The sequence below is a fragment of the Mitosporidium daphniae genome, assembly GCF_000760515.2.
Source record: "Mitosporidium daphniae strain UGP3 chromosome Unknown contig-77, whole genome shotgun sequence".
In the NCBI taxonomy this organism is placed as follows: Eukaryota; Fungi; Microsporidia; genus Mitosporidium; species Mitosporidium daphniae.
In genome coordinates this window covers 1-23,816 of record NW_013546146.1, presented here as the reverse complement: position 1 = coordinate 23,816, position 23,816 = coordinate 1, and the positions used below count along the sequence as shown (strand labels likewise).

General features: G+C 43.9%; 16 protein-coding genes across 16 annotated transcripts; 10 read left to right on the top strand and 6 right to left on the bottom strand.

Moving 5' to 3' along the window:
• Positions 1–215: 215 nt before the first annotated feature.
• Positions 216–2,135, top strand: DI09_77p160 (uncharacterized protein; the record flags this gene model as incomplete). The annotated part of the gene is given in 4 exon segments (XM_013381299.1): positions 216–532; positions 561–726; positions 758–1,684; positions 1,701–2,135. 4 exon segments carry the CDS (start codon positions 216–218, stop codon positions 2,133–2,135), a joined length of 1,845 nt encoding a protein of 614 aa, XP_013236753.1.
• Positions 2,136–2,830: 695 nt separating this feature from the next.
• Positions 2,831–4,471, top strand: DI09_77p150 (Grp78-like protein; the record flags this gene model as incomplete). Its single annotated transcript, XM_013381298.1, has 1 exon — positions 2,831–4,471. One exon carries the CDS (start codon positions 2,831–2,833, stop codon positions 4,469–4,471), a length of 1,641 nt encoding a protein of 546 aa, XP_013236752.1.
• Positions 4,472–5,770: 1,299 nt separating this feature from the next.
• On the bottom strand, positions 5,771–7,605 carry DI09_77p140 (DNA topoisomerase 2-associated protein Pat1; the record flags this gene model as incomplete). The annotated part of the gene is made up of 2 exons (XM_013381297.1): positions 5,771–6,103; positions 6,184–7,605. The coding sequence occupies 2 exons, from the start codon at positions 7,603–7,605 to the stop codon at positions 5,771–5,773; spliced, it is 1,755 nt and encodes a 584-aa protein (XP_013236751.1).
• A 421-nt stretch (positions 7,606–8,026) lies between these two features.
• DI09_77p130 (uncharacterized protein) lies at positions 8,027–8,653 on the bottom strand (the record flags this gene model as incomplete). The annotated part of the gene is made up of 1 exon (XM_013381296.1): positions 8,027–8,653. The coding sequence occupies one exon, from the start codon at positions 8,651–8,653 to the stop codon at positions 8,027–8,029; it is 627 nt and encodes a 208-aa protein (XP_013236750.1).
• A 352-nt stretch (positions 8,654–9,005) lies between these two features.
• On the bottom strand, positions 9,006–9,761 carry DI09_77p120 (uncharacterized protein; the record flags this gene model as incomplete). The annotated part of the gene is made up of 1 exon (XM_013381295.1): positions 9,006–9,761. One exon carries the CDS (start codon positions 9,759–9,761, stop codon positions 9,006–9,008), a length of 756 nt encoding a protein of 251 aa, XP_013236749.1.
• Positions 9,762–9,779: 18 nt separating this feature from the next.
• Positions 9,780–10,092, top strand: DI09_77p110 (uncharacterized protein; the record flags this gene model as incomplete). The annotated part of the gene is made up of 2 exons (XM_013381294.1): positions 9,780–9,819; positions 9,875–10,092. The coding sequence occupies 2 exons, from the start codon at positions 9,780–9,782 to the stop codon at positions 10,090–10,092; spliced, it is 258 nt and encodes an 85-aa protein (XP_013236748.1).
• Positions 10,093–10,462: 370 nt separating this feature from the next.
• DI09_77p100 (uncharacterized protein) lies at positions 10,463–11,320 on the top strand (the record flags this gene model as incomplete). Its single annotated transcript, XM_013381293.1, has 2 exons — positions 10,463–10,846; positions 10,877–11,320. 2 exons carry the CDS (start codon positions 10,463–10,465, stop codon positions 11,318–11,320), a joined length of 828 nt encoding a protein of 275 aa, XP_013236747.1.
• Positions 11,321–11,519: 199 nt separating this feature from the next.
• Positions 11,520–12,572, top strand: DI09_77p90 (subunit of transcription initiation factor TFIID; the record flags this gene model as incomplete). Its single annotated transcript, XM_013381308.1, has 1 exon — positions 11,520–12,572. The coding sequence occupies one exon, from the start codon at positions 11,520–11,522 to the stop codon at positions 12,570–12,572; it is 1,053 nt and encodes a 350-aa protein (XP_013236762.1).
• A 600-nt stretch (positions 12,573–13,172) lies between these two features.
• On the top strand, positions 13,173–14,526 carry DI09_77p80 (uncharacterized protein; the record flags this gene model as incomplete). Its single annotated transcript, XM_013381307.1, has 4 exons — positions 13,173–13,298; positions 13,329–13,805; positions 13,985–14,132; positions 14,168–14,526. 4 exons carry the CDS (start codon positions 13,173–13,175, stop codon positions 14,524–14,526), a joined length of 1,110 nt encoding a protein of 369 aa, XP_013236761.1.
• Positions 14,527–14,610: 84 nt separating this feature from the next.
• On the bottom strand, positions 14,611–15,556 carry DI09_77p70 (proteasome subunit beta type; the record flags this gene model as incomplete). The annotated part of the gene is made up of 4 exons (XM_013381306.1): positions 14,611–14,847; positions 14,875–15,042; positions 15,065–15,364; positions 15,410–15,556. 4 exons carry the CDS (start codon positions 15,554–15,556, stop codon positions 14,611–14,613), a joined length of 852 nt encoding a protein of 283 aa, XP_013236760.1.
• A 184-nt stretch (positions 15,557–15,740) lies between these two features.
• Positions 15,741–16,237, top strand: DI09_77p60 (uncharacterized protein; the record flags this gene model as incomplete). The annotated part of the gene is made up of 3 exons (XM_013381305.1): positions 15,741–15,862; positions 15,901–15,989; positions 16,095–16,237. The coding sequence occupies 3 exons, from the start codon at positions 15,741–15,743 to the stop codon at positions 16,235–16,237; spliced, it is 354 nt and encodes a 117-aa protein (XP_013236759.1).
• A 32-nt stretch (positions 16,238–16,269) lies between these two features.
• On the top strand, positions 16,270–16,911 carry DI09_77p50 (40S ribosomal protein S6; the record flags this gene model as incomplete). The annotated part of the gene is made up of 1 exon (XM_013381304.1): positions 16,270–16,911. The coding sequence occupies one exon, from the start codon at positions 16,270–16,272 to the stop codon at positions 16,909–16,911; it is 642 nt and encodes a 213-aa protein (XP_013236758.1).
• A 209-nt stretch (positions 16,912–17,120) lies between these two features.
• On the bottom strand, positions 17,121–18,698 carry DI09_77p40 (uncharacterized protein; the record flags this gene model as incomplete). The annotated part of the gene is made up of 1 exon (XM_013381303.1): positions 17,121–18,698. The coding sequence occupies one exon, from the start codon at positions 18,696–18,698 to the stop codon at positions 17,121–17,123; it is 1,578 nt and encodes a 525-aa protein (XP_013236757.1).
• Positions 18,699–19,571: 873 nt separating this feature from the next.
• On the top strand, positions 19,572–21,235 carry DI09_77p30 (regulatory subunit of CK2 family; the record flags this gene model as incomplete). Its single annotated transcript, XM_013381302.1, has 2 exons — positions 19,572–20,916; positions 21,027–21,235. 2 exons carry the CDS (start codon positions 19,572–19,574, stop codon positions 21,233–21,235), a joined length of 1,554 nt encoding a protein of 517 aa, XP_013236756.1.
• A 531-nt stretch (positions 21,236–21,766) lies between these two features.
• DI09_77p20 (mitochondrial GTPase 1) lies at positions 21,767–22,803 on the top strand (the record flags this gene model as incomplete). The annotated part of the gene is made up of 2 exons (XM_013381301.1): positions 21,767–22,261; positions 22,441–22,803. The coding sequence occupies 2 exons, from the start codon at positions 21,767–21,769 to the stop codon at positions 22,801–22,803; spliced, it is 858 nt and encodes a 285-aa protein (XP_013236755.1).
• Positions 22,804–22,936: 133 nt separating this feature from the next.
• DI09_77p10 (uncharacterized protein) lies at positions 22,937–23,816 on the bottom strand (the record flags this gene model as incomplete). Its single annotated transcript, XM_013381300.1, has 2 exons — positions 22,937–23,459; positions 23,535–23,816. Coding segments are annotated over 2 exons (805 nt in total), but the record flags the coding sequence as incomplete, so codon positions are not given.

The following is a 23,816-nucleotide window of genomic DNA, read 5'->3' as shown; positions in this document are numbered from 1 at the left end:
CATCACCCTTGTACTGAAAACCAGCACACATTAACGATTCCCAATTTGCATTAATTGGGCAATAGTTGTGTCGAAATTTGAAAATGCCACTGCATTTACTAAGCTTGACATGGACGTTCAATCTGCAAGACAAAATATTGGATTGGGGGGGGCACCAGTAAACAACTGTATGGCTCAATAATGAATTTAAAATTTACAGTCCAAATTTTTGCTTTATGAATAGGCTTTTGGTCGATCGATACAAGGCCATGAATATTGTGAACAGCCCAGGCAGCGATATCAGCAATACCGCACAGGTTTCAACAGAAAACCACACGCCAATTTCAGATGGATCTATCAAGAGGAAGAAGAAACTACCCAAAGAAGCCCCATCTCCTCAGTCTAGATGGCAACCTAGAAAGGCTTCACACGATGGGTTAAAGTTTTCCTCCTTTGCGGGGATTGAAAAAATTATTGGCGAAATCAAAAGCAACATTGAGCGCCCCCTGAAGCATCCAGAGCTTTATGAAAGGCTTGGAATAGAAGCTCCAAAGTATGCTTTTTACCGCTAAACTTTTTAGAGGACTTTTGATTTTCGGGCCAACCGGAAGTGGAAAAACAAGCTTGGCCCATGCGATTGCGTCCGAATTTGACATTCCTTTTATTGACGTCACTTCGACAGAAGTCATGTCCGGAGTAAGCGGGGAATCCGAGGCCAATCTTAGAGCCATTTTTGATTCTGCCTTGGTATGGATTACTTTTCTTGATGCTTGTTTAGAAACATGCACCTTCAATCATATTCTTTGATGAGATCGACCTCATTTGTGGTAGACGGGAATCGACTCAAAGGGATATGGATAGACGCATTGTGAGCCAGCTGATGGCTTCACTAGATTCCATAAAGCCAGGCCAGGTTGTTGTTCTTGGAGCAACATCGCGTCCAGAGCACATTGAGCCGGCTCTAAGAAGAGCCGGTCGTTTCGACAGAGAAATCAATATTGGGCTCCCTGATGAGGCCTCGAAGAGAAAAATTCTTGCCCTGATGACCGCCAAAAGTCCACTCTCCCGGGATGTTGACTTGGCGCTATTGGCAAGGAATATCCCCGGTTTTGCGCCAGCAGACATAAAAGCTCTTTTGAGAGAGGCGGGGCACAGGGCCATTGACCGGTTCCATCAATCGGGGCAGCCAGATTCGATGTTGCACATCACCGCTGCCGACATACAGACTGCACTTGCTACAGTTCAGCCTGCTGCAAAAAGAGAGGGGTTCGCCATTGCCCCAGAGACCACTTGGGACTCCATCGGGGCTCTTAAAAGCGTAAGGGATCAATTGAGGATGGCTGTGGTGGAGCCGTTGCGGAATCCAGATCTTTTTGCACGCATTGGAATAACGACACCTTCCGGCGTGTTGCTATGGGGGCCTCCTGGATGTGGAAAAACACTCCTTGCCAAAGCAGTGGCTAATGAGACCCATTCCAACTTCATATCTGTGAAAGGGCCCGAGCTTCTCAACAAATATGTGGGCGAGAGTGAACGGGCGGTACGGACCGTTTTTGAGCGCGCAAAGATCTCAGCGCCCTGTATTATTTTTTTTGATGAGCTCGAATCGCTGTGTGCCCACCGATCGGATCCGAGCGAAAACCATGCGGCCAGAGTGGTCAACCAGTTTTTGACGGAGCTTGATGGCCTTGAAAGTAGGAGAAATGTATACATCATCGGAGCCACCAACAGACCAGGTTTGCATTAATGGGCCTTTTCATTTTGTAGACATGATTGATGCCGCAATGTTGCGGCCAGGGCGACTTGATAAGCATATTTATGTTCAACTGCCAACGTCGGAAGAGAGATCTGAGATTCTTGTCAAGCTTACTGCGAAAACGCCAGTGGCGGATGATGTTGATTTGAAGGCCATCGCGCACTCAGCGGAAGGATACAGCGGGGCTGATCTTTCTAATCTGGTCAGAATTGCCTCCGAACTTGCAATCCAGCCGTTCCTTTCCCTCTCAGAGCCGGGCTCTGGAAACCTCTTTGTTAGCAGGGAACATTTTGACTCGGCCCTGTCAACGGTAAGACCTTCCGTATCTGAGCGTGAACATCTCGAGTACGATTTGCTCTCTCGGAACTTCCGGGTTGGCACTAAGCCTGGAAATAATTAAATTATTATCGGCATAATTGACGGCGAGAGTGGTAATTGAACGATGTAGTTTTTTATTGCTTTCATCAGAGATGAATCCAACCGATCCTGTCATTGTGGAAAGTATAGAATATTTTCTCGGTCCAAATGCGGCGAATTCTCTTATCACGGCAGCAAGCGGCCCCGAAACAGGGCTTTAGCCTTGGAAATTTGTTTTCTCCATTTTTCTTTCGGCAATTTGTTTGCTCCATTTGCCTTTTGAGCAGGTTTTTACCCAATCTGTACATGCATGATATGGAGAGATATTTTGCATGAAATATTTCAAACAATCTGGCACCAAGAAATGCGACGTTTCCAATATAATACTTGATGATAATTTTACGCATTGCGTTTGACCTGCGGATTGTGGGACATCTTACCGCCATTTTTGTCTTCAATTGCCAAATTTTCGGATGTCCTTTTGGGATGTCCTTTTTGGGATGCCTTTTTTTCAGGACACTTGTCGAATTTCTACCAATTGAAAATATTTCCAGCCATCACCATCAAGGGGCCGTAATTGCGAACATCCAAATAATTTACATCTTTAATTTGTGCAGTTTATAAAAAATTGGCGCATCTTGCACCAATCACGAACTGCCACCTTGCCTTTGAAACATTGAAGGAAAATTCTAGAAACATCTTTATCGCATATAACAAGGCTTTTTTGCATTCTTCATCATGGGTTCAATTCGGTCCTTTCTTCTGTTCTTTCTTGTTTGCGGCTCTTTTTTCGTTTCGGTTTCCCACTCCCGATCCATCGGTATCGACTTGGGTACCACATACTCTTGCGTGGGTATCCGACGCAATCAAAATGTTGAAATCATCACCAACGAGCTTGGCAATCGCATCACTCCCTCGTATGTTTCCTTTACAGAGGATGGAACGCGCCTTGTCGGTGATGCCGCCAAGCTCAACCAGGCTTTGGCACCTCTTTCTACCATCTACTCGGCAAAACGATTTATCGGGCAGTATTATAACGATGCCAATGTTCAATTAGAACTTCAATATGCCATTTATGAGGTGGAAAATGTTGGCAACAAGCCGATGTTTAAGGTTCCCATTGGAGCGAATCACATTGAAAGCTTCACTCCTGAACAGATTTCGGCCATGATCCTTTCCAAGCTGAAGGCTATGGCGGAGACTTATCTTGGCGAGACCGTCACCTCGGCCGTCATTACGGTGCCTGCATATTTCACAGATAGTCAGCGTCAAGCAACTAAAGATGCAGGAGTCATTGCCGGCTTGAAGGTCGATCGCATCATTAATGAGCCCACGGCTGCCGCCATTGCCTATGGACTCGATCGCAAATCAAAGGAGATGACTGTTTTAGTTTTTGATCTCGGAGGCGGTACTTTCGACGTGTCTTTGCTCACCATTGATGAGGGTGTTTTTGAGGTTCTCGCCATTGCTGGTGATCCACATCTTGGAGGTGAAGACTTTGACAACAATCTGCTCAAGCATTTTCTCAAGATTGCTTCTCAGCGCTTCAAAGCCGACTTTACAGACAACATGGTTATCGTTTCAAAACTCAAGCGCGAAGTGGAGAAGGTCAAGAAAATTTTATCCTACGAAGAATCGGCTACCCTTACAATTGAAAACTTTTACAAGGGAGAAGACTTTAGTGAGAAAATCACCCGTGCTCGCTTTGAAGATCTAAATCGCGATCTCTTCATGAAGACTTTAAAGCCGGTTGCCCAAGTTTTGGAAGACGCAAAGGTATCCAAAAGCAATGTTGATGAGGTTGTGTTGGTCGGTGGCTCAACTCGAATTCCTTTTGTACAAAAGATTCTGCAAGACTTTTTCAACGGAAAGAAACTCAACAAAGACATCAATCCGGACGAAGCTATTGCGTATGGTGCTGCCGTCCAAGCCGCAATTATTTCGGGAGAAGACAAGTCTAGTGATATCGTTTTGCTTGACGTTTGCCCTCTTTCTCTTGGCATTGAAACGACCGGTGGTGTTATGACTACGCTGATAAAAAGAAACACAGCCATCCCCAGCAAGCGTACGCAGATCTTTTCCACTGCTGCGGATAACCAGTCTACTGTAGAAATCAAAGTCTACGAGGGCGAGCGTACTCTTACTCGAGACAATAATCTTCTCGGTAAATTTTCGCTTTCTGGGATTCCCCCGGCTCCGCGTGGCGTTCCTCAAATCGAGGTCGTTTTTGATATCGATGTCAATGGTGTCCTTCGTGTAAATGCCTATGACCTTGCATCTGCAAACAAAGACAAGTCGTCCGGAATTACAATTACCAACGACAAGGGTCGTCTCAGTCCAGAAGACATCGAGCGTATGGTTGCCGAGGCCGATTGGTGAGCACGATGATTTATAAACGGCTTGTGATCAATAAATATTTTATTGTCCCAGTTAGCGAAATGGCCCGGCTTACCCGTTGACACCGCGATGCGCTCACTAAGTGTGCCGGGGTTTGGTTTATTCTACTTGGTGCCAATATTTTTGATAGTTTATTTGTACTATTGTTTGGATTTCATTTCTTCAAACCAGTCTCATAAAGTTTACAGTACAATTCGCTCATTTTTTTGGAGAGTTTTATACCAAAAACTATTTTAACACCAAAATAGAGACAAATCATAAAAATTACCCATTCTGGTCGCAAGCCCAGAACCCCAGTGAAAATTCCCCCTAGCTGTAACGTTACTATGGCCAACGTAACGTGTGGTGTTTCTTTCTTCATGGCATCTGGAAATGGAAGATAATCCATCAAAATTCTATTCAATGAATACGAAATAAGCAGTGGGATATATGCGATGGCTGAAATACTAAAATCAAGAGTAGAAATAAGCAAAGAACCCATTTAAAAAAATAACTTGCATCTTGAACAATTAGCCAATAGCCGTTCGATGTAAATTAACAAGGTTGATTGGCGTAAATATCGATTTACTTTCAGGCCAATAGGGGCATCTAGGTGCTAATATTTGTATATTAGGACTGTGGACAATTGGCAACTTTAAAAGTTTATTGTTCAGAGGCTTCTCCATTGCTCCAGTATAACAAATAATCAATCTGAAACGGTCCATTGTTGCCATTGCGGTTTAATTCTCCGAAGTGGACCATTCATACGGATCTCTGTACACTCGGAAATACAACAGACAACCATTTTAATGTCCATCCTGAAGCTATCGTGACAACTAGGAAACTACTACTCGAGAGAAAATATCATTTAAAATAACGCCTTGGGGCTGGCATAATACAGCCAGCAAACATGCAGGTATAAAATATGAAAATGTATCGAGCTTCATTTATCATAATAGAGCAAAACATACAAGGCCCCCAAAGCAGGTAGCAATGCATCAAATGGGGTACAGTGCGATAGATGATCCGAGCGCGAATCTAATAATTTGCACCCAGGAAAAAAAAGATGCAAAAGGCATTAGAGCTTCAAAGAGCAAAAATAAGAGGATTCTATCACCAAGTTGCATGCAAAAAGCAGGGGAGCGGTTCATACAAAAGCCAGAAAAATAAAATGAAATCGGCAAACGTGTAGCAGATCGATGGCACGGCTAAAGTCATTGTAGAGACGCAAAAGGCGCGGCCGGACCGTAATTAATCTAAATCGATCCACAATGGGCCTGGCACTTTGGTTGGTGCATATGTTTATTTGCTTTTTTGGGCCAACTGAGATGCATCGAGGCCAATCATATTTAAAAGAAGGTTAACGTTCCTAATTGGTTCAGGAGATCCTGAATTAGCGGCACTTAGAATTGGATCTCTCAGCACATTTACAAGAGTATGGCAATTAGCGGACGAAATATGAGCTGAAAGTAGGGCCAGAAATTGCCAAGCATAAAACAAGTCATCTTCGGTTTGTGGAAAAGGGGACGACGATGGAGATAGCATCGCGGGGAAAGATATACACAGCGAGTTGAAAAGAGATTCGGCTACTTGATTCCAAGTGTCTTCGAAGGCATGAAAATTGGCCCCACCAGCCTGAAGCGAATGCTCAACTTGAGAAAAAATGATACATAATACCATGTATGGAATCTAAGCGGATTAAAAAGGGACCTCACCTTAGAGTGTGAAATTATCTGAGAAAGACCCGGTTGAATTGCAATTTTTTTACAAAGTTCAAACATTTCGGGCACAGAAAGCTGCGTTAAGAAAGATACAAATGGGGTAAGAATGGATTCCACCACAGCAGCATTGTCATCCTTTATGTAATTCTCGTGTTGCAAATGAGACGTTGACATCGAAGACAAAAATAGACATAAATTACACAGTATTGTCTGGAATATCGAGAAAAGGCTAGAGGAACATTCCACTGATGTTGGCGACGACAACGCAGAAATGATGAGCGGAATCGAGCGTTTTCCTTTTGGAGTTTGGACCAGAGAAAGTAAAGAATGCGGATCTGCAATGAGTGCTAACAAATCCTTCTCGCCAGCAGATTTATTCAAAGCTTGATATACCTTTTCGGCCATCGAAAGCGAAACCATTTTGGAAAAAGAATTGTTTTCAACTAGCTTTGGAGGAGAAGAAACCGGCATCGAGTCGATTGAAATAGATTGCTTTGGTCGACGGAGGGAATTTAAAGATATTTTCCCGAGTGCGCCATCTACAACCTTTTCACCCCGACTTGCCAGCTTTGGCACGTGGGGAAGGATTGATTTGAGATGTACTTCATTTGAGATGGTGGGTTCTCTGAACGTTCTGCGTCCAAAACGCGTTGTGGCAGTGGAGGGAAAAAGAAGGTTTCCAGCTACTTTTGGGAGCTCTTTTTTGTCTGCGCTTTTTTTGGGCGCATATTGAGCGAAATAAAAATCATCACCGGTGTAGTCTCTTGGATACTCGATCCTTCCCTCTTTATCGAGGAAAAGATTGGGATTTTCGGCCAAGAAATGATCCCTGCTGCTATTTACATTGCAGGGTGATTTACAAAGCGCAGAAATGACGGGCGTCATTGAAATTCTCCAAATATGTCGTACTTCACGATCAGTCATCAACCAATAGGGCTTATCAGATGTCGGCAATTCCAAGCCATTGTGCAAATTCTTTCGGCCTAAAAGGTCATTTAAACATTCGTTTATGATGCCCGTAGAGATCGAATCAGAACTGATGTCGGGAGGAGTACAGGGCTCTTTAAAAGAGGTGTCTTTTTTTGAAAGGAGGCTTTTCATATGATCAGACAATTCCAATATCGAGGCTGATTGCATATTTTCATTATTAGGCCCACTATTAGGCGGAAATCCAGGCGGTGGCGATGCAAATTTCGAATGCGAATGGTATTTGATCTTTGCAGGCTCAGCAGAATGAAACGAAATTGGAGCCAATCCAGGTGGCGTCGACAGTGTAGATTTTGGATGGAATAACTGATCCCCTCTGAATGAAATGCAAGATACATCAGAAATATCTTCTACATTGGGGCTACGAAGTTGCTCGTCAGATTGCATGCTGGAAAAGAGACTATCCAACTTGGAGTGTTTCTTTGACATTTTGAAATTTAAAAATCCTAAAAATAAATCTGGCATAAAAATTCCGCATCGGGGAATCGAACCCCGGCCGCCTCGGTGAAAGCGAGAAATCCTAGCCACTAGACCAATGCGGATACTGACAAGCTAGTAACATTTATTATAATTAAATATATTTATACATCTTTCCATTCCATTATTGAAATCTAGGAATTGCAGACCTTTCTGGAAGAGACAATATGAATGCATTTGAACTATCCAACAACTATCTGAGCGACTCTTCTAGCGCTGTTCTAAATCAATCTTTTCATCCAAGATTCAAAACGGGAAGGCTTGTTTTATTTTTCCTGATGCCATTCCTTGCACGTCAATTCGGACTCTTCATTGTGAAGCGATCTCTAACATCATTGAGGTTAATATAATATAGAATAAATGCTATGAATGTTTATTTCTTTGTTTTTTTAGCCCTTTTGACAACACTTCTGGCAGGTGGAAGCTTGTTATGAATCTTTTTTCTTTCTCGCACATTTGCTTTGTATACGGAGTTTAGCTCGGGCGGTATAAAATTGAAGGCAGCACCAAGTTCCCTTGAAATATGGAAAAGATGCCCATCAGGCTCTAAAGAAGACTCCAAGGTAGAAAGGCAGGCTTGTTCTTCATTCGATACTGGATAGTTTTTTGATCTATCAATATCGGTAAAAGAGGTCTTTGCTGTTGAAGGAAGAAGATCTTTCAGCTTTGATGATGGAGAATTGGGATTTTGGGCGTGTTTAATAGGAACAATAGAAGCATATTTCGTCCGTAATGGATATAAAAGCTCATTTTGGTTTAAAGGAAAGTAAGACAAGTAGTCCAGAGCGTATGTCTTTCCAGATAAATATTTTATCCCATCACGGGTAGCATCTCTCTTATTAAGATTAATGTTCTTTAGAGGATTTTTCCTCCAAAGTATAGAGGGATCTTCATCAAAGATTTCACATGCCTTCAGAGCAATGCTTTGATATATAGATTGTAACCTCTCAATGGGGTATTTAAGTCTTACTGAAACCGTAGCAGAAGCACTAGGAAACATGCGTAAGATTAATTAGGTTGGAGTTATGTTTTCATTGTTATATTATTTTTAAAATATCTCTAGTAATTTGTGCTAAGGATCCCTTGGCGCAACGGTAGCGCGTTCGACTCCAGATCGAACGGTTGGGAGTTCAAATCTCTCAGGGGTCAATTTTTTAAATCATTTTATCGCACAAAATGATCTAATTAGATTAAAAGTCCAAATAAACATGGTCAAGTCGTTACGTGTTTATTTTTCATGAGGCCATCCTCGGTTGAACGTTCTTCTTATTTCTCAGATATTATGTGAATCATGGTTAGTTTAGCGTTTATTTACTGTATATAAAAATTGGCTTCTTAAGATCTGAAAAGACCTAACCAGTGTTGGAAGAACTTTGAGCTACATTGATGTTCCTGAAAACATAGAATATAATTCTACAAGATGTGAATGCAAGGTTGAGATACAACCAGCATAAATATGACAATTGGTATAATAAGGGGATCGCAAGAGCGTTCTTTTTAATCAAGTAAAGAATAAAGAATGCAGTGAGGGGGAGCAGGATATTACTAAATTGCCACCAAACGGAGACGAATCCCCATAATGAAAACGTTGATAGCAGGATAAATATAGAGATGATAAAATCCACAAAAAGGAACACATTGTTATTTCCAACGATTTCAAATAGACCGTTCAGCCCCAAAATTGAGAATATCTCCGCGAGAATAGATGGACGAGATTTCTTCCCTTCGATACCGGAAAATAAACCTGCCAGTGAAGACCCAAACCCTTTTGACTGAACAATCGGTGCAGAAAAATGAGCAGCCTCTTCACTAGCTGGAGGTTTATTTCCGGCGGCGATGGAAGACGTGCCGGCATCGCTTTTAAATAATGACGAAAAAGAGTTCGAAACCGAAGCTTCTTCCTCATTATTCTGGCCAAAAAAATCTTCCCAAAAAGTAGACTTATGTTTCTGCTGACCAAAAAACCAGCTATAAATATCGGAACCAACAAGATCTTCCAATAATGTAGGCGGATTTTTGTGTCTATAAAGAAACCCCCCGTTACAAAGGGGACTCAAATTTATAAAAAGGAGTAGGAAAAGTGAAAAAGCCAACAAGTTGAACTTCATTAAAAATTGAAAATTTTAATGAATTCTATTAATATGCGGTGTCATTGGCCAACTGTATGTGAAAACCAGAATTAAGTCTTAAAATAAAATTTATTATTAATTTTTCACAACAGTAATGGAGGACCCTGAATCGTCTTCTAAAGCTGAAATGGCCCCTCCTTCGCCTTTAACATTTGTGCTTTTATCTCAAGAAACGATTCTAGAGGTTGATTTCAAATCAGGAGGGATTCACGGAGCTACATCGATGAAAATTGGAATATCATCCAAAGAAATAATTCCACTACTTAACTTTCATGTTGGATTTCTTGGTACCATCCATTTACGTGATTAATTTTGTTTTAGAAATCCGGCATATTATGCTAAACGGAGTAACTATGACACAGTTTATTGATGAGCGGCCAAACTACTTGAGCCAAGCTCAACGAATAAAGAAATTGGCGGTCTCGGGGGCCAAATTAAATTCAGAATCATCAGCGTCATCGAACGCGTCAAGTTGGAAATGCCCTGACATCCTTAAAGATTTTTTCCACGGAGGAATAACCTCAAAGAATACGAGCAAGGCCAGTCGGCCTGGACCGCCTCTATTTGGCAGTCTTTATTTGCATCTGACTCCAGAGATCCTGTCTGCGCTCCCTAGCGATTTGAACACGATATGTGTGGAGATTCATTTTTCATTGTCTTGTAATCGGAGCAATGGCAAGATGCCTTTTTATCCCATCGACAAAGAGATTCCAATTTTTGGCCATAGGGGCGCATTTTTTTATTTGAATGATGACAGTGTCCAAACAGGAAATGATGTCAATGAATGCCAGGAACGTAAGGGAGATGGAAGTGGTTCTGACCTTTACTTTATTGCTGGTCCGTGTACAAATGCCGGATATTTAGGGGCAACTGTTCCGTCTTCTCAGGTTTTCATGCCCATAATGGGTCTTCACTTGGATACTGCCAATCCATCAACATCATACATTGCAGCTCCAAGAACAGTTATGCAATGGAAGTTGTCCATTGTAATAAAAGAAGAATGGATTTCATCTATCGGAGATAAATTTACTGTAATATCCTCGGCAATGTCACTTCCAAGCCAGGTAAATGAGCAAACCTTTACTCTTTAATAGATCGCCGAAGGGAAGAGAATTTTTCCATTTGCCGATACCAACAATACGATTATCCCATGGGCAATTTGTGTTGTGATTGGGTCTTTTTATTGCCACGAAGTACCACTTTCATTGCCTCCTTCTTCTTCTTGCTCTACTTCTATGGCCACCAATTCGAGTTTAAATTCCAACATCTGCGTACCTTCGGGCGCTGATTTCTCCGAAATAGAAGGCCCTCATATAGTGGGTTTTGCACCTTCCTTTTCAGATGCTTCAAAACAAATCGCACATACGCTGGAACATGTCGAAAAAGCTGTGGAGTTTTATCAATGGATGCTGCAGGTTGCATATCCATGGTCCTCTTTCAAGATCGTTTTTAGCGGCGGTTTGGTACGGCCATTTTATGCGCTTTCTGGCGGTGTCCTCCTTTTAGAGTACGGATTTGATTTGTTTCACACGCCTTAGCCAATCTCTGTTGGTGGGACCAGATTTGATTGATGAAATTTACCATTCAAGGGAAAAAATCTTCCTTGGAATTGCCTTGTTGTTTGGAGCGATTGTGCTGAGTCCGGAGCACCCTTCTGACTTGTGGGTGAGCCTTGGAATTTCATCCTTCCTTACGGACCTGTGGCTTCGCCGGCTTCATGGAGAAAATTGGGGCCGAATGCGTCTTCGTACGCAAATGGAGCTTTTGTGTGCGACGGAAGTGGATTCGCCTCCTCTTAGCATTTCGGGGCCACTAGACGACATTTCGGATGTTCTTTTTGGGCCTGGAGGATCTCAAACTTCTTCCTTAAAAGATGACGAAGAAAGAGCAGCTGTAGCTGCCAATCCGCCTCCAAGCCTTGAAGGGATTCTTGCGGAAGAATCATTTTTTGACTTTTACTTGCTAAAGTCTGGTCTCATCTTTAAAGCAATTGAAGGAAAAATCGGGCCATATGCAATGGCGAAAACACTTTCCACGCTTCCGTCGTTTATCAACTCATTGAATAGAGAGCAAAGTAAGGCGGAACAAGATGCACTTCCTTCCACCGGTGCTAGCAACCCTGCCTTTGCTTTTAGTTCTCCAGCAGCGACAGGAGATACCGGGATGGTCATATTGATCACTTCTGGACATTTTTTTAGACTTGTGAGAAAAGTAAGCGGCAAGGATTTGCGTCCATTTGCAGACCAGTGGATATATGCCCCTGGACATGCCAATCTCCATGCTTCCTTTGGGTTGAACAGAAAAAAATGTTGTCTGGAAATAAGAATCTCCCAAAACTGCACACATCCCGATCGTGGGGGAAGATTTTGTGGCCCACTCAAGATTCGCGTTCAGGAGTCAGACCAATATTATGATCATGTGGTTCATATTGAGGATGCAAGCCATTTTTTTGAGCTTCCTTATCATTCTAAATACAAAAAGTCAACAGCTGGCGGATCGCTTTCGATTTCTGGCGGCGGCGGCGGTACCGGCGGCGGCGGCGGCAATGCCTCCTCATCAGCCCCCATCCATCTTCATCCCATAGAAGAGAGCTCGAGCACCACCATGGGTATTGACCAGCTTATTGCCGATGAGTCTCCTGTGCAATGGGTGCGACTTGATCCGGAAATGGAATGGATGCGAAAAGTCAGCGTGGAGCAGCCCGAATTTATGTGGATCGAGCAGCTGGAAAACGACAGGGATGTTATTTCGCAAGCCGAGGTATGCTTCCATGATTTATTTCTCCCTTAAGGCAATAAGTGCCCTCGCTTTGATGCCATCTGAGACTGTTTTCTCGGTGCTTGAAAAGATCTCATCAAATTGGAAAAACTACCATGAGATCCGCTCTCTGGCTTTGGCTGCTCTTGCATCCATCTCTTCAACCCTTCCGCACATGCGTAATGAGGTTATTGCATATTTGCTGGGAACCTTCGAGGCAAAATATGGTATCCCTCGCAAGTCTATAGGCGAGCCTATCTTGCCAAGGCCCAATTCATTTGATTCGTTCCCTGCTTACTTTATTCAAAATACCATTTTACGGCTTATTGGAAAGATCAAGGATGATCACGGCAAGACGCCTCCAGAGCTCATCAAGTTCCTTCTCCAAATGCTTAGATTCAATGACAACTCACAGAATATGGTAGGTTTCTTTGTCTGTTTTGACGCCAACATAGCCTTTCGTGGTGATTTTTCAATGTCCATATATTACCCCCTTCCTTTCCCTTGCCTTTCCTATTTTTCGACTTTCTAATGACAACGATGGCCATTAATGCTATAATTTATTAGTATTCGGATGGCGCATACCTGGCCACCCTGATAACAAGCCTAATAGATGCGCTGATCCCAGCATCAATGGAGCCATATTGCCGCCCAGATCCCATTATTCTGAGGGAATCGTTTGAAGAATTAGAGAGGTACCGTTTCTTGGATCTAATTCGCCCATCACATGAAAATGTGATCTCGGTCTCCCTATTGAGAGTATGTGTGGTGTCCATTCGTATTCAATAGGGCCTGATTAGACTTCAGCTTGCCGGACTTGTTCCTCTTGACGAACGCCTATTTTCAGATGTCGTTGTTCCTGGAAATTCAGCAGATGTCCGCATAGCTGCTCTTGAAGGTCTTTTATTTTTAAGACATGGCGACGAGGCGTTTTTGCTGGATTTGCTGGCCGATGTGTCCAGCGAAAAGATGATTGATTGCTTTGCATATGCAGATGCACTGTGCTTCCAAAAAGAGGTTTTCAAAACCATTAGAGAAATGATGCCAATTTCGTCCCACCTTTCCTCAAACTTGCAATCTAGTCAGCTTCGAGAGTATCTGGAAAAGGCCCTGGTTGGAGCCCTCATAAGCAGGGATTTGCATATATTTGATGCAATCATTTCCATGTGTCAGGTTGCCTTTGCTCATCCATTGGAAAATATAGAGGAAAGCCTTGTCAAGCTGGAGGAGGAACAGGGGGAGGAAGCGAGAGAAGGACAGGGGCAGGTACAGGGACAGGGGCAGGGGCAGGTACAGGGACAGGTACAGGGACAGGGGCAGGGGCAGGTACAGGGACAGGGGTAGATGTTTGTTTTGTTCCCCCAACCTAAAATATAAATTGTATTTTAATTTTAATTTTACCAACCATGGAAAGCGAAACTGGCGATCTTTACCTTCGTTTCTAGTATCACCGCTCTGCATTGATAATTTTTAGCTCGGGGCACAAGGGAATGTATGGGCATGAGTTTATTGAGTTTGAGGTCCGCTCTGACGGAAAGCTACGATATGCCAACAACTCCAATTACAAGAAAGATACCATGATACGAAAAGAACGTACGAGATGCCATTTTTAATTTTCCCTTCCACAGTATTTGTATCGCCATCCGTGCTGTCTGAGATGAAAAAGATTATTCTAGAGTCCGGCATATTGAAGCTGGATGACGCCACCTGGCCCCTTCCCGATAAATCGGGGCTCCAAGAGCTGGAGATCTTGGTGAACGGCCAGTCTGAACACATTTCTTTTTCCACAAGCAAGCTCAACTCGCTTGCACAAGTGCAGGAGAGCAAAGATCCAGAGGGACTAAAGATCTTTTATTATCTTGTCCAGGATCTAAAGAATCTCGTTTTTGACTTGACTTCGCTCCATTTTAAGGTAGGAAACAGTAAATACAACCACGGCAATCCGGATCGTGACACCGGCTTTATCTTTTATTTTTTAATTTCTTGAACTTGCTCATTGAAGTAGATCAAGCCGATCTAAGCGCGGCACTTGTTTTTTCGGAGTACGGAACGAACTCCTCTTTCAATACAACTAGTTGTTAATGGGAATAAATAGTAAACCGGTGGTCCCTTTTTGGAATAAATAGGTCCCGATTCTTGTAGGCTTTGGATTGGGCTTTTTGTAACCCCTCAAAACCTTTGTAGATGAAAAGGCTGGCCCACCCTCGGTTCGCTCAATGACCACAAGATCAACATTGGATCCAGAGCCAAGGTCGTTGAAAATGCCTGCCTGGATCGCTTCGGACACCAGCTCCATGGCTTCGGCTTGCTAGTGGAATAGAAGTTTACAAACTACCTCCATCTTTGGACGATACTTGCCCTCAAATACCGACATTGCCGCAAGTGAGCCTGAGCCCATGGTAACAAACGGGAGGTTATCGGTAGACCCGTGCGGATAGACCGTATAAAGATGGCATCCAGCGATGTCTACGCCGCCCACAATAAGCGCAGCCCCAATGTGCCCCTGATAACTAGCGATAAAAGACGGTAAGCAAGTGATAAAAAGTCGAAAAATCAATGGCTTTGCAGAATGGAGGTTGGATGTACTTGAAAAGGCGTTGCTTCAGCATCATCATGGCAGAGCTGAGCCTGGCCGGACGGCCAGAGTTGAGAGAGGCCAGTTCTAACGATGAGCGGACCATTGCCGTCACAGCCTCGGTGTCCGCGGCAGTTCCAGCCCCGCAGCAGTAGATGTGCGGTGCAAGGTAATGGATTTTTTCGCAATTCTTATTTGCAACAATCGGACCAAATGTGGAGCGAGTATCTGCTCCGAGAACGATGCCGTTCTAAATTGCATGGCATTCATCAAGTACCTTGTACACTACGCCCACAATTGTTGTGCCGGTGGAAACTGCCTTTGAAGAGGAGCAAAGAGCAAGATTCCTGCACATAAATTGTAAGCAAACTGCATACCTTTGGTAATTGTCAAAACAAAATCCCAATTGATGGTCTGAATCGGTGGCGGCCTCTTGATGCATGTTTGCAGGTTGGAAATTGAAAACGTAATTGCAAAATTTAATTTTATGCCGATTGAACTGAATGACTTTGTGGGAAGTATGATGGCGTTGGCTTGTAATTTTTATTCTCTTAGAGTGTGTAAATATTATCACAAACGATGGAAAAGTGATCGTGGTAGGCGTGTTTGTCAATATCTAGGGTTATATGCATGCATTTGATGCATCCACAAATGTGGCCATCACTCATGCGCATGAAAGGATTTTCTCCCTAAAAAAAGGCGTTGTGGTATCCCAGCTGGGGCTTTTTTTGATCCGAGGGGACAACATGTACCATTATTAGTAGTTCTTATTGCTCACAAATAGAGCCATCATCGGCATATTGGACGAAGAATTGGATGCCGAAATCGAATATACGGAGCTGAAGGCTCCTCCGCTACCTCCAATCCAGCACTAGGTTTAAAATTAAAATTTAAAATACATTTTGCATTCATATAAGCGGATCCAATCCATTTCTTCCCATATTTAACATTTAATTATCCTTTTTAATCCATCATGAAAGTAAGTCGAATCGCCTTTCCCGTGTGTTGTATTTCGGCCCATATTTTTGTACACGTGTATGACCAACTATCCATCGGTCTTTGTTATTTCATTACTCTTGGTTGTCTGTTTTCCCGTTATTATCAGTTTCTTACCAGTAGCTAAATATCGCCTATCCGACTACTGGCTGCCAAAAGATGATTGAAATTCAGGACGAGCGCAAGGTCCGTCACTTTTATGACAAGCGCATCTCACAAGAGGTCGAGGGTGACGCACTCGGTGACGAGTTCAAGGGATACATCTTCAAAATCACAGGAGGAAACGACCGCGATGGCTTCCCCATGAAACAAGGAGTGCTTGTAAACCACCGTGTCCGTCTACTCCTCTCTGCAGGCCATTCATGCTACCGTGCTCGCCGCGCCGGTGAGCGTAAGCGAAAATCTGTTCGCGGATGCATCGTTGGATCCGACCTTTCCGTCATCTCTGTTGTTGTCGTAAAGAAAGGTGAGGGTGAAATTCCCGGCCTGACCGACTCCACAGTGCCTCGTCGCCTTGGTCCAAAGCGTGCCTCCAAAATCAGGAAGCTCTTCAACCTCTCAAAGGAAGATGATGTGCGCAAGTATGTCATTCGCCGCGAGATCGCGCCAAAGAAAGAGGGCCAAAAGGTGCGTTCCAAGGCACCAAAAATCCAGCGCCTCGTTACGCCAGTGACACTGCAACGCAAGCGCTCTCGTCTTGCACAGAAGCAACGAAAGCTTGTGGCCTCCAGAGAAGCTGCTCAAGAATACTCTCAACTCTTAGCTCAGCGTCAAAAGACTGCCCCCAAGCGCCAGCACTAATTGCAATAAACTAATACAATCCGAGAATCGATGTATTTATTTGCGCAGCCAGGCCTTACATAGTGGAGTAGTGGGCTTTGGGATTTGTAAAGTGCTATGCAACCTCGCCCTAATTCTGATTTTGTGCCTGTGTTATTTTTCGTCAAAAATGATGTATCGCTACGACATGTGACACCGCGTTAATTAGATTTTTCAATTGATTTGTTCTTTTAAATTATGGGGACGTTAAGTACAGAATGAAGTACCAACTTCTGCATAAGATCATAGATAGCCTCTTTGGGCACGACAGAATCCTTGGCATAGGAGCGATGGCCCATAATGAACTCCCGGATAGCGCGTGCAGGTGTCGGAATACGCCCTGCAGCCCTTTCACCAATGAAGGTCAGATATCGTTCGATGGCATTGCGGTCATATCCGGTGGGCTCATGGTCACCAATTTCACGCTTAATAGAACTGTGGCCGAGAATGCCACTACCAGAGGGGCCATTTTGCAGGCTACAATTGTGATCAGCCTCAGCTTTCTCTAAACGGGAAAGCTCTGCCCTAGCGATCCTCAATAGCCCATCTGGGCCATTGATGATCTCATCAATGGTAAGTTGTTCGATGGTGCCGCCTGGTCGCTTCCAGTAGAAGCTCTCCAGGCGCACAGCGTCTCTTTTCTGGGCGCACGCGATATTCTGATCGAGAAGTGAAATCGGAATCAGTTCTATGAGTGGATTTTCGCCCATAATAATGGCACGAGAAACTAGTTGGATCAGAATAAGGAACGCGGCGGACTCAAAATCGGTAAGCTGGGCCTCCATTGGCCTGAACTCTACACGCCATGTGGGAATGTCTAGAGAAGCCGAAGGCAGTTTCAGGCGGACGGTGTTCCAGTTGGTCGACTGAATCGACTCGAAAAGCCTCTCATCGTTATCGCCAGGATAAAGCACCAATGGATCTCTCACAAAAAGAAAGCCAAAATGGCGTGCAAGAGCGGTCTCCATATTCCCTGCTCGAAGCAATGTATCATACATGCGGAGATTGATGGGAAGTGGCAAATCGTTGAGATGAGAGCTTGGAGTAGAAAGGAAGGTGCTGATTGAGGCGTATCGGCTCTTCTGACTCTGACGTTCTTCGGGCGTCCTGTCATCGACAGAGTTTGAAATGATATCCCATCGTGCGTCAATGTCCAGCAAATAAGAAGCTATGGCTGGGGTGGATGCTGTCAATGCGATCATGATTGGTGCTATTATTGCGAGTCTATCATAAAGAAACATTGCCTTCTGTAACGAGGGGCACTGGAGTGTCGACTGAAGACAGCAGAGCCCCATGCCGAATCCCATTGCATCGAGGTGGATCATTCCCTCTGTCTCTGTGCCATTTTTTTCAATGTTTTGATGAAAAGGCCACGGAGTTTTAGTGTCTCTAAACACAGGGAGCGGGATATCAACCAGAATGCCCCCGCGTCTTTCCATGATATTCCGTGTCAGGGTTGAAAAGCGCGGATGCACAGAAATAGATGCATCTGGCAAGAAGGCTGAATTGGCTATCGGGCCATTGACAGGGCAGTTTCCGCTTCCGTTATTCCAAAGAAAATCCGGCGATCCAAGTGCTGGAAATGCAGCTAACGAGAGCAAGTACTCATTTGCATGCAGACGACTGGTAGCCTCAATACGTCGCGCTCTGATGTCCTGTTCGCAAATGCGTGCTAGGGCCCACATGGTGTATGGGTATGGCTTTTCTGGAGTTGCCTCCAACATCCAGCGTGCATACTCAGGATGCCATTGGGAAGGCTTTGCCTCCATCAGCTCATGAAGCGTATCATGCGCTCTCGCGCTTAGTTTGGCGCCCTTTGTTTCTTTATCAATATGGACGACTTGGTATTCGATCTAAATTCAGAAAAGCAAAATTGATACCTCATCACCCCAAAGCGGCCCATCACCCTCTCTATTTTTTTCTTTCTGGTACATTTCGAGAATGTGTGCTGTTGCGCGTGCATGTGCTTGATCGCGCAATTTTCGAGTCTCTGGCCAGGAAAGGGGATTTCCATTTAGCAAGAGTCCCATTAAAAAGGCTGGAATTAAAAAATCAAATAAAAGCCAATTGAAATCCGTTTGACTAATTGGCTTTAGATTCTCAACTATTAAAAAAAATTAGTAATGCAGAATTGGCAATTATATTGAAATTAAAAACGAGCAATGGTCAAGCAGGGATTTCCATATTATCAGTTTTAATCGCTTAAATCGGGGAGAATTTTCAAACACAATCAGACATGTAATGCCATCCTTTTACGGAAAAGCTAACTTTAAAATTAAATCGTTTCTTGCAACGTGTGCAACTACTGTGGGCTCAAATAAAACATAAAATACACCGCTATCTACAGCAATCCGTTTAAACAGCGATGAATGGCGACGCCGGGCCTATAGTTTCTTTGTTGCAGTGTTGGTAACAATTTATTGCAAATAACGGCAGGGGGTTTTATTGCAAGGGTTTGAGGTCGGGGTTAGGGTTGGGATTGCTTGAATCTAATTTGTGCTTTTAATGACAAATACATTGATCGTGCGAATCGTGAGTCGCTCAAAGTTTGTGCCTTACAGAATTACAAAAAGCGACATTAAAATTTTTCGTTTTTTGAAACATCACTCGAATTATTTGTTTGGCTTGCACATTTTAACAAAATGTTTTCACATCCCCAAGAGTCCTCTGAGGATCATGAAAAATCGTCTGGATGGTCCTCTGCCCGACAGCGTCTTTCACGTCTGTTTGGGCTACGTCGCAGAAATAAGCGATTAACGGCAACCTCGAAAAACAAATTTGCTGTTTCACATGAAGACGTACCTAGCAACAAGCGCTTACCTTGTTCTCAAAGGGAAATAAGCCAGTTCAACATGAATGAATCCTCTTCTGAGCATGTTCTCAATGATTCAAGCCAAAGCGAAGCCGATACTAGCCATCGAAATCAACACAGAAACGACGGCCGTTATCGCCGCCATGGCCACAGCCGTAGCCAACGCCATAGTCAACGCCATAACCATTCTCTGAGTTCTTCAGATAGCTCTTCGGAATCTGGCTCTGAGAGGAAAGGGAGAGGCAGACATCATGATTCGCGTAGGCTGAAGCACTCGCATTTCAACTCATCGCCCCCGTCGCCATCCACGGATGATGAAGCAGATGATCGCACGATTCTTAACAAAAGAGATATTGTTTCGTGGAAAAAATGGTTTCTTTCTCGTCCTGGGCATTCAAGGCTTCTATTGAAAATTCCGGATCACTTTCTTGCCGATGAATTCAACTTTTTAGATTTGATCACCGGAAAGCCACACGTCCGCAGGCTCCTTTCGCGGATTATTGGATCGACTTATGCCGAGGCGGACGAAATTTCCTCAGAAGAATGCGGTTCTGATAGCGCATCCGAGGCAGAGGAGGATGCCAAAATGCAGGCTGAAGATGCAAAGACAAAATCCGAATTTCTAGCGACCCCAGTGATAAGAGATGCAATTCAGCTTTACATCCTGCTACATGCCCGTTATATTCAAACGCGAGAAGGTCTTCTCCGAATGGCCAAGAGATACTCTCGAGGCGATTTTGGCGTATGCCCGCGCTTCAACTGCTCCATGGAGCGGCTGCTTCCTGTCGGGCTTTCTGATCTAACTGGAGAGGCCCGTGCGCAGCGATATTGTCCCTCTTGTAACGACATTTATCATTGGTCCTCTGAGATCTATTGGAATATCGACGGGGCAGCTTTTGGGACCACATTCCCCCATTTCTTCTTTCTATCGTTTCCGTCATTTGTGCGTGGAGAGCTTATGGAGGGAGATGCAGAGCTGATAGACGGGTGCAAAGATTTACAAAAGCCAAAGATGGCATGCACCCTTCCTCCTCTCTTTCTATATGAGCCCAAAATATTTGGCTTCAAGCTGCTCCCTGTGCACAAACGAGAGTTTGTTTCTCACGATGGAAACTCCTTTCACGTAGCGGAACCAAAATACCATCTTAACATTCCCATTTTGAATTGCGATCGTGGTATAGGAGTGGGGCAGGAGCTTCGTTCCATTGCAAATTACCACCGCTGCTTTGTAGATACAAATTAAATAAGTTATTCATGAAATTTTGTATCAAGAATACGAATGTAGGCAGGGTTGAATCCATTGGCCAGGGGGAGGGTCTTTCAATCTCCAACTGGGGACGTTCCTTGATACGTATAAGGTGTCAATCACATGCAGATGAGTACGACGTCCCCTTATTTCCAGATCGTTTTTGTCATCAGTACCGTGTTGCAAATATTGGAGACATTGGTTGCACGGGCCTCTCGGCTTGTGATGAACCTCAATGTACTGGGTGATGTATCTGAGACGCTGTTTGTGATCTAGCTCGCTTTTGGAGAAGCTTTCTCTTTTATTTTGATTTCCACTGGGTAAACTGGCCTTTCAACAGAGACCGCCATATTAGGCTTGAAAAGGCGATTTCCTCAACTGTGTGAAAGTAGCTTCAAGAAGCACGGGAAACCCCGTTTTCAACTCCACGAGCTCCGTACCATTGGCATGTGTGATCAGGGCTTTCCCATGACGCTACAAACTGCTACGTAAATGTGCTTGATTCCACCGCAAATCATTAAATCAATCTTTAAAAGATTTAAAAACACAAGCAAACCAATCAACCAAGGGACAATCGGTTGATGGCAAACCCTAACCCTCGCCATTGTTTAAAATTTCCTGACGGCCGCAATAGCCGTTAGGGTTGGTTTTTTGATGAGCATAATGGTGAATGGCGGATAGCCCCGATTTGGCGGTTACGAGCATGTAGCGTGCTCGAACCGAGTAGACCGCTTGCCGTACAGACACAAAATACAAGGTGTCAATTAAACACAACTGCGATGTTGGTTCATGGCGACCCGAGGAGCAAGTTAGCCCTAAATTTAATCTTCAATTTTTTGATGCATTGCCCTCGTCCGCGGTTTGACTTTAATAAGGTGCCAAAGATTACCTGGTTCCCTGGACACATGCACGCAGCCATCAAAAAGATGCGGGAGAACATGTCAAGCAAGGTAGATATTGTCATCGAGGTTAGAGACTCTCGAGTACCAATCAGCTGCATCAATCCACTCTTTGAAGAGCTATTTGAAACCAAAAGGCGCATCATTGTCTATAACAAGAGGGATTTGGCTGGGGCAAGCCCGTTTTTGGATGCGGTAAAAACCTCGCAAAAGAGTGTCATTGGCATCGCCAGCATCAGTGCCAAGGAGGATAATCCACATAAGCAGGCAAGGTCTGCCGATGCCGTCCTTGATATTATAAGAGCGAGATACCCACCGACCCAGGTTCTACCTAGCACTTTTAGGCTTCGAGGGCTTGTGGTGGGAATGCCAAATGTAGGAAAATCAACGCTGATTAACTCACTTCGAAACGTGGGTATCGGGAAGCGTATGCTGCTTTGACTTTACGCTTTAGATGTCAAGGCAACCAAGGTGGGGAAATTGCCGGGGTTTACGCGCAGCATTTCAGGCGAGATCAAGGTGCTTGAACACCCAAGCTTCTATATTATGGATAGCCCCGGGCTTATGCTGCCTCGAATTATCCACCCAGAAATGGCGCTCAAAATGTCCCTGACCGGTACTTGCTTTTCGTAATTGCAATAGCCATGGTTAAGGAGTCCATTTTGGGGGAGATTTTGATTGCGGACTATTTGCTTTTCAGATTGAATTTGTTGCCCCCCGACGGCGAGGATCGGCCCTTTTATGTCAAATATTTCAGGATGGATGCCCCCACAGAAGATGTTGGCATTTTTTTGGAAGCCGTGGCTACGAGATTGGGATTGGTTAAAAAAGGAGGCACCCTCGATATCCATCTTGCCGCCGTTAGATTGATCCGAATGTACAATGAGGGCTTTTTTGGATCGTTTTCCCTCGACTAGGAGCGGTGAGCGAGAAAGCATGTCCTGCCTATTTCCAAAAGCAATCAATGCTGGCATGTCAAAACGCGCCCAAACATGCAACAGTCTGTGTTCCGCGATTTTATTACAGCTTATTGAGGCTTGGAAGTATGTATTATTTGCCACTGCTCGGCATGCAAAATACAAATGTTTTTGCTTTTTTCTCTTTCAAATTGTCGTCCCTGCTGGTGTCGGTCGGAAACATAGTTCCTTCACCAAGTTTCTTTGAATGATAAGCACTGTAATTTCCGATCGTATTTACATGTGAATATCCGGGGTAGAGGTGTCTATCAAATGCAAAAGAAAAGGCACAACAAAGGCCCTTTTCTTTTGCGATTTCCTTGACATTCCAGCTGTCATATGGATGGCTCTCCTTCAATGTTAGCAGGATAAGAAATTCTTCCTCCATTTCTAGATCCTCTTCCAAAGGCGGATATGTGTGCAGCATTCTTCCAACGGCAATCCCCATTTTGATTAGCTGGGCTGGATTTGGATGAGAAAGCGCTTTTGATGCTTGAACGGTAGCCGTAAAAAAAGAGGAGATGAACTTTTGATGCATCAGAATATTCCTATTCTGGTCTTTGATGGAGCTTCCCAGATGGGGAAAGTTAAATACCAATCGGGTGGGTTTGTATTTTCTGAATAAACTAGCAAGTGTTTTTGTATTTGTTCCATCTATCCCGTAAAGTACAATGACTTTTTCAATATTTTACAACACCGAAAGGTTCTCCTCTGCCTCGGGATATTTTTCCATCAATGACGCTCGATTCTCTTCAAAAGTCGTAGCCACAAGCCTAAATGGGCTATTCTTTCGTATAGCGAAAAGATCTTTCTCCATCGCTAAATATGAGCTGGGCTTGTCACTATATTTATATGGAGGCTTCCTTTTAATTTGACCTTCTTGACCTTCTTGACCTTCTTGACCTTCTTGACCTTCTTGACCTTCTTGACCTTCTTGACCTTCTTGACCTTCTTGACCTTCTTGACCTTCTTGA